Source organism: Parambassis ranga, chromosome 13, assembly GCF_900634625.1.
Source record: "Parambassis ranga chromosome 13, fParRan2.1, whole genome shotgun sequence".
Lineage (NCBI taxonomy): Eukaryota > Metazoa > Chordata > Actinopteri > Ambassidae > Parambassis > Parambassis ranga.
The window spans coordinates 15,748,314-15,762,346 of record NC_041033.1 but is presented as its reverse complement, the minus strand read 5'-3'; the positions used below and the strand labels follow the sequence as shown (position 1 = coordinate 15,762,346).

Below are 14,033 nucleotides of genomic sequence, written 5' to 3'. Positions count from 1 at the left end.
ACATGAATAAATAAATAACACTTGGGTCCAAGTCAGTCCATCACAGACAAATCAGTGATGTCTGCAATCAACATGGCTCACATCTCACACATGTAGCTCACTCTTATAGATACCTACTCCATTGATCTGTGTCATGGCTGCAGGGCACCAGTCCACAAGGCAAGTCCACAGTGGGGAGGGCTGATATCCAGAAATGTAGATTTCTTCAAACACCCTGCCCTGTTCCCCTGATGTGATGTGGTACCCTCAGATTACCTCTTAGCCAATGTGAAGAAGGAGCTAAGTGTTAAAATAACTAAAAGGTAAAAGGGGGGGAAAGAACGCTCTAAAGTGAAACAGCAGGATGGCTTTATAATGGGGATATCCTTGATCAGATCAATGGCAGGCTGCTGCAAGCACAAGCCTTATAGGCGGTATAAGCACAAAAAATAATCCTGAGGTTGTATTTCTGGGCAGCTCCAGTGCTCCCTGCTGCATTTGAAATTTAGAATCATTTCATCTTGCCTTCCTGCTCTTTGCTAACAGCCATCCCCAGTCTCCCCTAACAGCACTGTAGACCTAATAGTGTTACATAAGAGATTATCTTATCTTTTCACTGCCCTGGCTTGTAGAAAATCAAATTCCACCACCGGAGAAAAACAATCTCTCCCGCGGTTGTATGAAGCAAAATGTCATCATCGTCGAGGCTGCTGAAGGCCTTCAGTGTGCTTGGTGTGTTGCGTCAGCACTTCTGTAACTTTAGGTGCGGGTTAGAGGGGGGTATGTAGGTAATATGACCTTGTGCTACACAGCACACCTCCTCCGAGAATCAGAGGAATACAGAGGCTCCTCCTTCTGCATGGCCTGGTGGAAGACTTTCTATATACACCTCTATCAGTGGACTAATCAAGGACTCCTTTCCACACAGCTATTGACAATAAAGATTCATAATTTATACTAATATCTTGCCACTGTATAGACCATTGTATCTTTTGCAGAGTAAAGCTTTCACCATCTGACATAGGAGGTTTTTTCTTTAGCTTCCAACACTGGGTGTCACATCTAAACCTGCTTACACTGAGCCATATTTATTTATTTATTTATTTATTTAGTTTTAGTTCCCAACAGCCTCTTTTTATGGCAGGGAACCCCATTAAATTTGTAATTTAAATTTAAATTAAATATTTTCCTTTATGATAAAGAAATAATGGCATTATGCAGCTTTTTGTACTAGAAGCACCCATGACCTCATTTTTGGGTTGCAAAACATGTCTGCTAGACTGTTTTCATTCACTGTGAGAGACCGTCAGTACAACTGATCCGCATCCTATGAGGAACCATTGGCAGCTATGGGCGTGTTTTAGGTGCAATGACAATGAGCAGTGACTGTTTAACCTTTATGCACATATTTTCATTGCAAAGGCTGCAAAAATAGTTTATGCTAACAGCTAACTTCCAGAGATGCTCAGTGGCGGGTTGTGTTTCCTCTTCTGTGGCACATTGATCAAACAGGTTGAAGTAACCTGTCATGATAGATGATGACTGACAGACGCTTCATCCAATCACCTGGCGGGTATTGCTTTGAAAGTTCCGGACAGTTTACTAGGGCATCCTTCCAGATGGTTCTGTGTAATAAACCATCTGGCGTGTCAGGCTTACAGACAGCAGCTCTTGAGATGAAGAGCAGCTGGGAGAAAATCACCAACTGGTGCAAGAGGATCATTGTTGCTGCTGTTGATGTGGCTTACGTAGAAATATCTGTAGAAATCCACCACAAAAGGGTGTGGAGGGATGGATGGTTGCAAAAGAGTTACTCTAGTCCTTTAATTTGGCTAAGGTTGTCATCATCATGACCTGACGTGGGGTTAAGTTTCACTCATGGTTAGGTTTAGGCATGAAAAGCACCTTGTTAGGTTCAGCAAAGATTGTGGTTAGGTTTCAGAGTCTTGCCCTGAACAACATGTTTGATACAACCCCAGGTGGCCATCAGCTACACACAGACTGGTCATTTAAATGGCCTGGAATTATCTTCCTGTTATTGCACTCTCCTGTTGAGCATGGTGTTACTGTTTCCTTATTACTCAGAGCAACAACATTGACCTCCTCCATCATCACAGTGAACAAAAAGGGTCAAATATGTATATATAAAGGAGCAGTGAAATCCTTTATTAAAGCCTCATAAAAAAATCTAGATTTCACATAAAGCACACATGGAGGTGGAAGGTTATAAAGGTGTGCTTGAATGTTGTATGACACTGCAGCACTAAAAGGTCTGCAGACAGAGAAATAAGTGTCTTTGATTTCTGGTGGATTTTTTTTTTTTTAGATTTTTTTTTAGACTTCAGACAGGGACATGACAGCCTCAAAGAAAAAAAATCAAGGGAGGTGGGGCTGAGGCAGACAGACATAAAGACAAAAAAACGAGACAAATTCAACTGAATATGACTTCACTGACATAGATATCCTCTGCGTTTATCATCCAGTAAAAGAGCAGCGGTGTAGTCTGTGTTATTTGGGTGAGATCTGAGCTGATGTCGAGCAGCCAGAGGCGCACGGGCATTATGAATCCTCTCTGTGGTCATGCATGTAGAAAACAGAGACAGCCTTATCAGCGGTAACCATGTGTGCGCAGTGGGCAGCGGGGATGGAGCTGCATCCTCGCGGCCGTCGAGGAAAGCCAGGCGAGCAGCAGCAGCAGCAGTAGTAGTAGCGGCGGCGCTGTATATATATATGTGTCGCCACACCCATCACATAAAGCCAGACACGGCGCGGTAGCGGAAAAAGAAGCGTTTAATGTCGGCGACAGCGACATGACAACAGCCGAGGGCTGTGGATGAGTCACACACTTCCACCAGCAGTCCCCCTCCTCCTCTTTTATTCATTACAGCCGCTGTATATAAAGAGCTGGAGGCTGCAAATATTGATATAATGCAAATAGATGAATGGATGATGGGCGGTGATGGTGCACGTGGGGGCCAGTTTAGGAGAGGTATTTAAAGATGTGGACGCGGCTCGTTCTGTCAATGCGCATGATACTGCGGTTCCACTACTACGGCACGCTCCAACTCACCTTGAATCGGCGCACACGGCCACTTCTCCTGTCATTCGGGTGCGGGTGCGCACGGAGAGCCAATACACGCCCCAAAGCCTCAATCAGCAGCCAATCCGATGACGGGAGAGGCGGACCTGTGGCTGCATTCTCACACTTGGTTTCACTATGCGCTCGTAAAAACGGCTCCGTCTACTACAAACGCGGCGGTGCAGGTGCTCTGTCTCTTCGGGAGAGGATGCGGATGGAAGGACGGGGGAGGGAAGGGATGAAGGGAAACGCCACGAGGAAAGAAAACAGGATATGAAAAAAGGGGCTTCTGCTAATAAGAGACCGCGAGGTGCAAGGTCGAATATGAGAGATTGGTTGAACGGGGCACTTTGCGTGGTAATAGCTGGTCGGCAATAGTACTATGATTTGGTATGTGGCCACTCTGATAGCAAGTGTATTCAGCACCAGAGGAACGGCCGCTCAAGGTGAGTTGAAGTGCAATATATCTTGTGCCGCACATAGCTTATGATTTCTGCTGTCTCCGTGCGTGTGCGCTTGGTGCTGCTGGTTGTAAGCGCATGACATTTTTCTCTCTTTTTTTCTATGTTAGGTCATATGAACTGTGGGGGCAATTTCATCCTAACAAATGGCTGCATATGTCACGTGAAAGTTCAGCCCTGGCTAAATCTAATCATAATTGTCTTTGGCTCATATGCAAGATGTCTGAAAGGCCAATGACAGGCTACAAATCCACAATGATTGATCATGACAAAGATGGCTCATTTATGAGATAAAAGAAGACATCACATCCCTGTCTTCTCCTTCTGCTGCTGCTGCTGCTGAATAGAAGGAAATGTGTGCATTGTATCATAGCAAGCAGTCCCATTTGAGTTCTCCAGAGAGGGGTGTGACCGTCTCAGCCCTCAAGATGGAAAAGTAACTAAATAATGCATCACGTGTCAGATAAAATGCACTCTTGGATTTGATAGAGCTGCATGCATGGGATTCACATGCCGGATTGCACATGGATGTGGTCGCGGTCCTGTGTGTAGATCCACTGATTCACCTACAGGCTGCAACACTTGCCGTATGTGCTGATATAGGAGGTTCATTAAGTAGTCACTCCTGCAGCTACAAACTGCACAATATCCCTTTTGTTCATATTTTTTTTTCCTGAGCACTCTGTATTGACCCATGTACTTACTTAACCTTGCTTTTCCACTTGTGTCCAGATGAGGGAGACATGTGCCAAGCTGTCGCCTGGTAACTGATCCCAATGACCCCGCATACCCAGTCAAAACTGGTCTGCTCACATTTGCAGGTCTGGCTCCTCTTTTGATGCCAGCTGAGGCTGAGATAAGCAAAATTTGCTCTAATGCAGTGAAACGCGTTTGATTTAGGAACAGTGGAGCTCTCGGGGGTGTCATTTTTTAAAGCACAAATTAGCCACCTTATGCAGGCGTGTAGAGGTGGCTTAGTACTATCGATTCAAAGGTGTTGTGTGGTATCGACGCTGCACTGAAGATTTAAGTCTTATGATGTGCACCAGAGAGTCACAAATCACAACACAGTCTGTTAGTAATTACAAATGATGGCTAGTTTAAGTCTTATGTTACGGTGTCCCAGAGTATACTGTAGTGTCTGATTGCACCCCGATGATACACAAAAACCTCTGAAATGCATGATAACACTAGCTGGGACCTATTTCTCTATTCACTTGCTAATGATAAAGCCAACACGCACAGTGAGAAAGAAGGAGAACAGAGGTATAAAGTACAACTTAAATCCTTTTTTAGAGACATTATGAGACAACATTTACCATATAAACTGTAATGAGAAAGTGACGCTTCAGGCGGCAGCTAATTAGCATAGCTTAGCATAAACTCTGCTTGGAGGCTAGCATATAAAAAGATGGTATTCTGTACTTAGACACTGACTTGGTCCTCTGTTATACTTGTATTATGGTTCAAAAAATTGAGTGTGAAACTAAGATGGCTTTAGCGGCCGCCATCTTGGCTACTTAGCATGAATCACTGCTGTGAAAACGGCGGCAGCAGCAGCAGCTTTTAAACTGCATTGTGTTTATTTTTCGATAACTACCTCTAACCTGTCATCACATTGAAGCCATCAGTGGGCTCATTGAAATGTACTTACTAGCTATGTAGCATTGTATGAAGCATTACATAAGGTTGAATTGAAACCGGAAGAAACATCAGATTTGTTGTGTACAGGCCTGTCAAACCAACACCTCTGCTAATAAACCTGCTGTGTGTGTTCAGAACTTAGTTTACCTACACACTGGCACACAGGCTGTGTGAGGTCCGTCTACATCTATGATTTGACTTTACTGTAATTCAAGAATTGTCCAGACTTACAGAAAAAGAATAACCCACTAACAGAACCTGCCCAGCTCAGGTGTGAGATCTCAGTTGCAGGAAATGTACATTCAGAGAAGTTTCCTTGTGCCAGGTGCCCATGGGGGGAGACAGCATATGGTCAGGGAGACCCGAGGTTAGTCCAACAAAGTCATGATGACTTGGCAACCAATCAAGGTGAAGCAAGAGGGACGCCAATGGCAATATAGAAGTAATTAAATGTCATCTGCAAGTGTTAGGGAGTGGGATGTTTGAAGGACTATTTTCAGCTAGACTGACTCTCCTCTCAGGTCCTGTGCTGGGACTTTTGTAAGTGTTTGTGGAGCTGGCTTTTGTCCAAATGGTATTCATCTGTAATTCCCATCTTGTGAGCTGCCTCCTTGATGTTTCACAGGAATCAGCAGCTCCCCGGTGAACTGGCTTGGCACATTTGTTCTGGAAAGAAAGCGATATACACGGAAGCAGACGGGCTATGTGAAGGTGTCAAAAACGTCACTCACTTATCTGAGGCCCTCCAAGCAGTGCAGAGATGACGTCTGAAAGAACTCTCACTGTTTCTGTGGGTCCAGCTCCAGGCTGCGGTTTAGATAAATGAGTTTGTCTTTGGTTATTGTCTGAGTGTTGGAACTGTGGGGGGGGGGGCATAAAGCGAGGCTGCTTTTCACAAGATGGTTGAGAAGATGTTTTGACAGCACAGTTTTAATTTGTCTGACATGTGCAGTGTCTTCAGCAGTTTTAATGACGGATAGGGGAGTGGCGTCTTCCTAAACGTCTGGTACAGTGCACTTTAATGATGTGATGCTTTTCTGCTTTTGTTAAAATGGATTACAAACCGCCTGAAACTGCAACAAAAGAGTGAACATTCTGACACAATATAAAGGAAACACAAACACAGTTTCAGTTTTAGCTAATTTAAATGCAAAAAGGATCAAAATTAAATAAAAAACTTGTTTAGTGTTTCAGTTGATTACATTATGTATTCTAATGAGTTAGTGCCAAACTAAATTAGAGTCAGAAATACTTTATTAATTTCCGGGGGAAATGTCTTCAAAAAAAAAAAAAAAAAAAAAATCAACCTTTGACGTTGGTGTGTGCTTACTTTACATCTGCAGAAGTGCACAAGGGTCAGCATGATGAAAATTTTGTCGTCTAAATTCCCAATTTAAAATGTAGATGCAGAGGACACAGTCTAAGAACATCTGGGACAAACATCTACTACAGCTTGATGTGTAAATACAGCACACTGCTGAGTAAATAGACTATATTACTATATGCATTGCTATAGTAATCAGAGCGATAGAATGAGTGAACATTGCTCTTTGTAATGTATGATTGTGACATGATTGGATTATTCACTGTTGTAATTGAGCTTTTTTTGAAGGACAACATACATGTTCTGTGTGTTCTGTATTGTAGGTGTCTTTATAATACTTTATTGGCCGGCCTGCCTGCCTGCCCCATCTGAGATGATCTTTTCCTCATTAGGTCCAACCAATTTGCCATTTCCAATAACTATTTTTTTCCTCCTGCACTGTACTTTCTAGATCGTGAGAGTAAAGCTTAGCAATGAGCTTAGGAGAGGGGCTGTGCTCAAGCTGTGGATGGCAGACTCTCATTACTGGGCATGTGCCAGCTCTTTCTGGTGATGCCTCCCCCTCCTCCCCTCTTCTCTCTCTCTCTCTCTCTCTATCCCTATCCCTCCTCTCTCAGCCAGGCCAGTCCCAGCGGAGTCTCCTTGCAAACAAAGCCTGCAGCATTCTGGGAAAGCCAGTTTTTTAGATCACGTGGTTCTGGTTGGTTGGTTGGATTGACCTTAGATCCTCATAGCATCTGAAAGCATGTAGTTACTGCTTGTTGAAGTGTAAGAGTCAAAATGTTGATATCAGACTTTCAGTAGGTCTGGTTAAATGATCTGTGGGCCGGAGTTGTCAAGTTTCTAATTTTTCATGCAGCTACATACACACCCTGTGATCAGTATAATAATAATTTCACTTAATGATTACTTAGACTCACTTAGAAAGTCTATTCTCATTCTGTTAATAATTTTACATTACAGTGAAGATTTTAATGATTGCCAGTTATCAGTCGAACTCTCTGTTTTGCTGGTATATATTGGGACTCTTCATTGTTATGTTTATGGGAAGGTGTATATCACCATAACAACAAGAAAACTAGTGAGAGGGGTGGAACATGATGTGTCATGGTCTTTATTGTATGATGAAAAGCAACAGTGCAGGTTGTTATGACCCTCTGATTATTCAGAGTTAGGAGACATAGGCATCTTGGATCACATAGGCTGGACTGAACCGATAACATTTGGGCACTTTATTAGCACAGGGAGAGGAGTCTTCTCCTCATGGATGGTCAGGTATGCCCATAGAAAATAAGTCTCAGTGCTGACCTGAAGAAGCAGTTAATGCAGCCTTAATGTTAGACTATTCATTTATTTTCTCCTTCTTTGTGTCCTAGTGAACCCTCCTGGCTTTTGTTGGAACGACATCTGCCTTTAAGTGGTATTAAACTCATGAAAATGTGTATTTTAGTAAAACAGTGACTTACATTCTAGATGCATTTCTAGATGCATAAACACTTTCTAGATGCATTTCACTTGCAGTTTTGACACATCTTCCCTCTGTTTTGGGAAAAATATGTACATGAATCTGTCCAAGAAGTACTTGTGCTAAATCCTCAGAGAGCACACTTATGTCACTCTGAATGTGAGAGTCATAGAAGGAGGAAATGGGCATGAGAGAGGGAGGAGGGAGTGCACTGTGGATGCCTCAGGAGCTCACATCCAACATGTGCAGACTTTTTCCCCCCGCCTCACATGGTTACATATGATTTATTGGAGCTAAATAAACTAAGTGATGAGCAGCTGTAATGTGAAAGCACTAATAAACACTGAGTGAGGCGAAAGGCCTCTTTGTGTAATTACTTTCAAACACCTTGGCTGAAGCATGTAAAACTCATCTGAAAATGTTGCTGTGAGCAACTGAATCATGGCCGGATTGAAGGATTTCTGTGACTTACAGCTCCTGCCAAAGATGCAGGTGATGTGCACCTCTGGCAGTGCAGTGCCCAGCTATGTTTGTTCGCCCTTTGTGTCTTTGGCAAGTCAAGCCTATTTTACACATCCCTCTTCTCTCTCTCTCTCTCTCTCCTTGCTGCACTTTCGAGCAGGTGTCAGCACATCCATTGCATCCCTGACTGAGCATTGCTTGTCGATGTGTGTGTGTGGGTCTTTGCCATTAAAGAGGGCTAAATAATGAAGAGATCTATATAGGATTGTCTCTGCACAAAAGTAGACACAGCAGACACAAGGTCTGCTCTTCTATTCAGGCTGACCTGCAGATTCAGACTTCGTAGTCTACACCTACATAGAATAGTGAGTCTGGTGATTGTTCGTCAATCAATAGCAGAAAAATGTGACTAAGTGCAGTGGTACCAGACATAGTAAATATAGCATGACTTACATGAAGCATGTGACCAGAAAGTTATGTCAGTCTTGAAAGTGCGAGAAAATAAATAATTAGGAAAGTTACACAGAAAGTTGTCTTAATGATGTCATCACACTGAAAATGTTTACAGAGCTGGTCTGCAGCTCTGTACACTTTTTTTCTACTGGAATCTGAGGCTAAATGTGCCAAAGTAACCATACATCACGTCAGAGGAGAGATGCATTTCAGCAAGCTGTTTCTAGCATTACTATCTTTATTATAGACTTACAAAACATTGCCCTGTACTCACTGGTTGTGAATGGAGTCTCTGCAGTTGAGTAGTTTTGTAGAGATAAGTTCTCTTTGAGATGAAATACAGGAAACTGGAAGAGTGGTGATTAACTATGAATGATAGAGTGGCAGGAAACAGCCTCTTACTGACTGTAGTAAGCAAGAAAGAGATCTGTGCTTCCTGTTTCATTGCATAGTTTGTATTCTGTTGTAGTTTAGGTGTAGCAAGTTTTAATTTTACAGGCCCAGATAAACACTGGTACGCTGATACATCCTCCACACACACACACACACACACACCCTCTCAGAACCATTTGCTGATGTGACCTTCAGCACATGCAGGCTGGCATTCAATTACCGCCCTGTCAGTGGCCCATCAAGCCCAGTGGCTGCACGTCCTTGAGATTCTCTCTCCAGCCTCCGTCCAGTCTATATTCCATTACATCCTCCACATCAGGAACTCCGTCCAGCACACAGCAGCGCTTGCATCCTCATCACTGCACACACACATAAACACACACACACTCTGCTTGATGTACGCTTTGCAAAATCTACAACTGCAGTGAACAATGAATCAAGAAGAGGTAAATATTAGATTTTAGTTTAACCAGCTGAAGTATTGTTGTGATTTGAAGCAGCCTGATCAGAAACATGTTTAGCCCGTCTGAAGTTGTTGCTTGTCAGATTTCTTCTTCGTTATTGGACTGAATTACTGTCAAAACATTTCTCAAGCTCTCCTCTTCCTGATTATTGGCCAACATTGCCTTGTGAGGCTTTTTACTGTTTGCTTTTTTGTGCCATTTAAAGCTACTGAAACACACTCGGAGTTAAAATCTCTCTTGGATTTCACTCTGCTGTTCTGCTGTGATCATCTGACCTCGAACAGAGATCTTTTATTTTTTGTGATATTTATTACATAATAGGTACAAACAGAAATATACAGTGTGTCACTAACATCTTAGTGTTGTTTATGATGGTATTTTTGACTTGTGTCATGAGAGACTCTAAATTATTCAAAGTGCTCTATTTATCAAGATTGCTGGATGGAAAATCAAAATGAAATGTTTACATATAATTGAATGGTTACTACTTTGGCTTTGGCCTGTTTGTTGGAGCTTTTTCCACTATTTTTTAACATTTCCTAGCCTAAATCTTCAAACGAAATAATTAGCTGATTGACGGATAACTTAAGTAATCACCAGCAGGAGCCTGCTCACAGCACCGCTGCCAAAGGGTAAAGACTTACTGTACTGCCCTCTCTGTTTTGCTTTCGTACATGAACTGGCTGCCACAGAAGTGATTTATCTGGCAGGTAACTGAATCAGGAATTTATGATTATGACTGTAAATCCACTGTAGGCTGAGGATAGATACATAAAACATATTGGTCTGCAGGATTTATTAGATATCTGATTTATACAGATCTTACTCAACAGATTTCCCTTCTCTGTTTATTTGGAGAGTTTTGGTTCAGTTGATGTTTACAGTGCCAAAACAATCAAGTTGCAAGCATCTCCCAGCTGCATTGATCACTTTATATCTTCAGTGATGTTTTTTTGGTTTGATGTTAACATGGCTCCTTTTATTTTATGCATATCTTGTTGAGCACATAAATATTTTGCTTGGATAAGCTTCAGTACACTATATTGGGTCACTGTGTCTCCATTAGGAAAGCAAGGGCTGATTATGTCTTTATGAGCATCTTATTAAAAAAGGTGGGGGGTCATTGATCATATCTTATCTCAACTCTACAAACTTTACACTTTCCGTCTGCTATAAAGATCCAAAAATGAAGTCAGCTGGAAACCCGAGCTGCTCAGCTCCTGTAACCAGAACTGTCTGCAGAGAAAACAATGGATTTCAGCAGCATGCATTGTTGTGCCACAGGGTTTGAGCCTGTGCTTCATGTCAAGTGACTCTACTTACTCAAACCAAACAATGTATCCAGTGTGTTTCATTATGGATGGAAGCCTGCTCGCTCTTTTCTCCTGGAATCCATTGAACACAAGTGTTGCAACCACAAGTTAGGATGAAAGATCCTTGACGTCTCCAGTATAATGTGTTATTTAACACCTCGGCTCAGGTACACATATGAACGCAGCACGCCACAGCCTCATTCACTCTCCTGACTTACTATACAGCTGCTTAAATCTTTATCACTAGTCATAGCTTCAGCACCACTAAGTGGGCTAGGCTAGTTTTAATCGGACTGTAAAAACAGTAAAACTCCTATCTGACTATATCCAAGAGTTTTACTTTTAGTGTGTTTTTTTTCTACCAAAATCCAGCAAGCAGCTTGTGGATATTTTAAATATAACAAATATTCTGATGTAACTCTTAAAAAATGAGTTTCTTAAGTTGGACAAAGTCAAGCTAGCAACTTGTTTCCATCTTGTTAAGCTAAGTTCACCAGCAGCTAACCGCAGCCATTCTAATTCTGTAGGACAGCCAAAGAGTGAATTTTTCAAATTGTGTTACATTGCTGAGCCAGAATTAATTTTTTCTTCTTACCTAAATGTAATTTAACAAGTGTAGTTTGTCAGCACTTTGTGGGCTGTTGAAAGGGGTTATTATAATCGTTTTTAAAGGTGTTATAAATGAGGCTCCAGTGGAGCGTGCTCAGGTGTGAATTTCAGGCTTTTGGCGAGCCTGAAAGGATTAGTTCAGCAGATTTCTGATTTTGTTGTGCTTATGGCTGGATGGGACAGGTTTCCTGTGAGGCCTATTAAAAGGTCAAGGTTCATACTGGTTGCAGGGCAGCGTCATGCCTACAGAAACTATGTGCTCCCCTCTTTATGGGTTTGACGTGCACACTGTGTTTGATCAGACATTCACTTTAACTTTAATGATAAATGCTGCTTTAATACTGGCAAGATCTGGAAGTGTTTGTTCTCATGGCTCTCAGCTGTCACTCAGCTCCCAAATGAGATTTTCACTTTCACACAATTTTTCTGTAATTTCTCCTCATGTTAGAGTTCAGACTTCTGATATTATTTGTCTGTTAGAGGCTGTTAAACAGTCATGTGAGGTCATGCACACATGTTTGGTTGGAGTTGTGTTGCTCATTACAGCTCAGACTAGCATAGCATAGCTGTTTTCCCCCTTCTTATTAAAGAGGAACAATAGCAAAGCAAATTCCAGCAGTGAGGCCCGTAATGGGCAGACCACATCTCCACTTTTTTAAAAAAAAAAGTGTAATTTCATTAAATCTGCTCTGTTTCAGTCTAAAATCTGTGCTGGCTGAAACGAATAAAGTGGATTAACTTTGTCACAGGATAATGCAGATTAAACTGGTAAACATAATTACTAAGTGGTGCATATGGCCTTTAGGGGTGGAGCTATATTTTTTACAGACAGAGGAACTGGCTAAAAATATTTGGCTTTTAAATTCCACCATGCTTAAAGATCAGTTACGGTGCACTGTTCAAGTCCATAAAAGCATGTTCAAGTCTTTGCATATTTGTTCTTCAGTAAAAGATTATCCCTGATAATGCAAATGATACTGCTAATGAAAGCGTTAAGTTATTCAGCTGGTGTTCCTCTGGAGTGAAACGTCAGCATGTCTCTTGATCCCTGAAGCGATTTCCCCCCTGGTCGAGGGCGGGTAGTCCTGCTTGCTCTGACGCTGGAGATGCAGCCAGCTCAATGAAAGCGGGGGTGGCAGCTGGAGAAAATCCATTCCCAGAGTGAGCGTTCTGCTGAGGCAGGTACGCCGACCTTTGAGTCATCTGATAGGTCAACGCTCGGCAGCGTGCCTGGACTTTCATGGCGAAACGCCAGGCCTGGTGGTGCTCATAGTAAAGCTCATCTGAGCAGCAGCCAGCAATGATCAATGGAACCCCTTGGCAGCTCATTTATAGTACAGTACGGCACAGCCGCAAAACACTCACCAGCACATGCAGATGACAGATGACGATAGGACGTCAGGAAGAGCGAGGCCGATGAAGGAGTGACCATTCAGAGAGTGCACGGCCACCTCATTGTACTGTATAGTAAACCATAAGCAAAATCCATTGGCTTAATCGATCAGGTAATTATTGTTTGTAAATTAGTCTTGGATGACTTAAATGTAGTGAGATTTTCCTGCTTGGTCTGCAGGAAGTCTGTGCCTGAGAATTGTCCTGCATCCTTTTCTCACACATATCAAACTCCAGTCCTGCTGAGATGAATGAATCAAACTTCTCAGCTGCATTTAAACATCCTCCTCTTTCCTCTCAGGTGCCCACGGAGTGAGAGAGGAGCCCCGGTTTGTGACGGCGCGCGCTGGAGAGAGCGTGATCCTGGGGTGTGACGTGTCCCCTCCCCTGGACGGCCAGCAGCCCCCCTATGTGGTGGAGTGGTTCAAGTTTGGAGTGCCTATCCCCTTCTTCATCAACTTCCGCTTCTACCCTCCTCATGTGGATCCAGAGTACACCGGTAAGATGTGTGCAGATATGGCAAACATAAAGGGGATGTAATCCAGCTCAGTGGGAGAGTTTTATCTGTAACCGAATTAATAAGGACAGATGTAATTTGGGGTGAATATTTGGTTGCCAAGTACAGTAAATCCACAGGATTTTGTCTTGTTGACACTTGAGCAAACACAAAGCTGTTAACAGAATTTAACTTATAAACAGTGGCCAGATAGAAGGACACAAACTGTACAGCTACACCTCTCTTACATATTTTTGAAGAGGATGGAAGATTGATGCCACTATCGTGTGTATGTAGCTAATCTGAGGCTGCATTCAGCCACTTAGCGTAGCTTAGCTTAATGTACCCAAAGGACACCTGATAATTTTACCTTTTACAGTTTTACATTAGATAACATAAATGTCAATGTGAGAGGGGGAACGTGGGCCATCTGTGTACCCACCAGTGGTCTATATACAGTCTATGTACAGTCTGTGTACGGAGTAAGGAGCATGCTTCG

General features: G+C 42.6%; 1 protein-coding gene across 1 annotated transcript in view; it reads left to right on the top strand.

Annotated features, from left to right (window-relative positions):
• The first annotated feature begins 3,384 nt into the window (after window positions 1–3,384).
• The window catches only part of igsf9ba (immunoglobulin superfamily, member 9Ba), a 46,875-nt gene continuing 36,226 nt past the window's right edge, over window positions 3,385–14,033 (top strand). The window contains exons 1-2 of the mRNA XM_028419986.1: window positions 3,385–3,504; window positions 13,340–13,537. Coding sequence (XP_028275787.1) covers window positions 3,441–3,504; window positions 13,340–13,537 — 262 coding nt within the window. The 5' untranslated portion in view covers window positions 3,385–3,440. The remainder of the gene's footprint in view (window positions 3,505–13,339; window positions 13,538–14,033) is intronic.